This window comes from Notothenia coriiceps, unplaced genomic scaffold (assembly GCF_000735185.1).
Source record: "Notothenia coriiceps isolate Sejong01 unplaced genomic scaffold, NC01 NC01_scaffold00023483, whole genome shotgun sequence".
Taxonomy (NCBI): domain Eukaryota; kingdom Metazoa; phylum Chordata; class Actinopteri; order Perciformes; family Nototheniidae; genus Notothenia; species Notothenia coriiceps.
Window position 1 is genome coordinate 1 of NW_011356184.1, and position 1,508 is coordinate 1,508.

General features: G+C 47.0%; 1 protein-coding gene across 1 annotated transcript; it reads right to left on the minus strand.

Annotated features, from left to right (window-relative positions):
* Window positions 1-472: 472 nt before the first annotated feature.
* Window positions 473-1,502, minus strand: LOC104954522 (phosphatidylinositol 4-phosphate 3-kinase C2 domain-containing subunit beta-like; the record flags this gene model as incomplete). Its single annotated transcript, XM_010781636.1, has 2 exons — window positions 1,219-1,502; window positions 473-573 (listed from the first exon to the last, which is right to left on the minus strand). Coding segments are annotated over exons 1-2 (335 nt in total), but the record flags the coding sequence as incomplete, so codon positions are not given.
* Window positions 1,503-1,508: the final 6 nt, after the last annotated feature.

A 1,508-nucleotide genomic window follows, 5' to 3' on the forward strand; every position in this document is an offset into this window, starting at 1 on the left:
GAGCGCAGCCTGTACACACAGTACACAGAGTACACACTCAGTACACACTCAGTACACACTCAGTACTATTACACAGAGTACACAGAGTACACAGAGTAATTACACAGAGTACACAGTCAGTACGCAGAGTACACAGTCAGTACGCAGAGTACACAGTCAGTACGCAGAGTACACAGTCATACGCAGAGTACACAGTCAGTACACAGAGTACACAGTCAGTACGCAGAGTACACAGTCAGTACGCAGAGTACACAGAGTAATTACACAGAGTACACAGTTAGTACACACTCAGTACACACTCAGTACTATTACACAGAGTACACACTCAGTACTATTACACAGAGTACACAGAGTAATTACACAGAGTACACAGTCAGTACGCAGAGTACACAGTCAGTACGCAGAGTACACAGTCAGTACATAGTCAGAGTGTGCGTGCGCGTGTGCGTGCGTGCGTGCGTGTGTTACTCACACGTCCAGCATGTGGCAGAAAGCAGCCACCTCCTCGTCTCTCTCCTCACTCACTTGGAAGAGTTCATATCCAAACCCATTGGTCCTGGAGCCCAGAGACACCTGTCAATCACACAGAGCCGGCCAATCAGAAAAGAGATCTCCACCAACCCACCAATCAGAGGAGAGGGGGACAACATGATGGATTGAAAAAAAGCTCAGAGTGCACGTTACTTTCAACACAGAGGAGGATGATGAGATCAGAAAAACTGTTTGTTATTTATATTCAAATATTCAGTAGCTGCACTAGGATGGCTTGAACACAGCGGTTACCCCTCGTGTGTGCGCTACACTGTGTACATAACATACAGGTTTCATCCTCCAATTCTTCTTATGTATACATGTATTATTCATTTAGTATTTGCTGTGAGTTTGAGCCTCTGGTGTTCAGATCCGGTCCAACTGGTCTGACTGTTTACTGTTCAACTGTGAATGTTTACTTTACAAATACACCAACGATGAATTCAAAATCTTTCTCCATGAACCAGCACAGACACTAGATCAGTACGGTGTAGAGGGATCAGCCTCTCATAGTGAGAACATCATGACATGTGTGTAGCTTGATGTAAACTAACTGTAAATAGAATGACATGGTAGTAAGATCAGGACTGAGCTGGTTGAATGTAATGTAAATAACATTATTATTCATAACAATAAAAATAAGTTTAATACAAATATTAATAATAATAAAGTAATATAAACGTGTACCGGGTCTGCAGACACCCGGCGCTGCCCCCTGTTGCTCGGGGCCACGGGGACGTAGGTCCGGGGCGGGACTTGAGGGGGGAGGGTCTTACTCCGGGCCACGGGCTTCCCTGATTGGTCCCCGTTGGTCTTGCGGCCCCGCGACCCCTGCCGGCCCCCGTTGAGTCGGGACAGCGAGTCGTTGATGTTGTCGTAGTTCAGCCCCAATTTGGGAGGCTCCACTTTGGGAGGGTCCATTTTGGAAGGGCCCACTTTGGGAGGGTCCACTTCGGGGGTGAACAGGTTGACGTCTC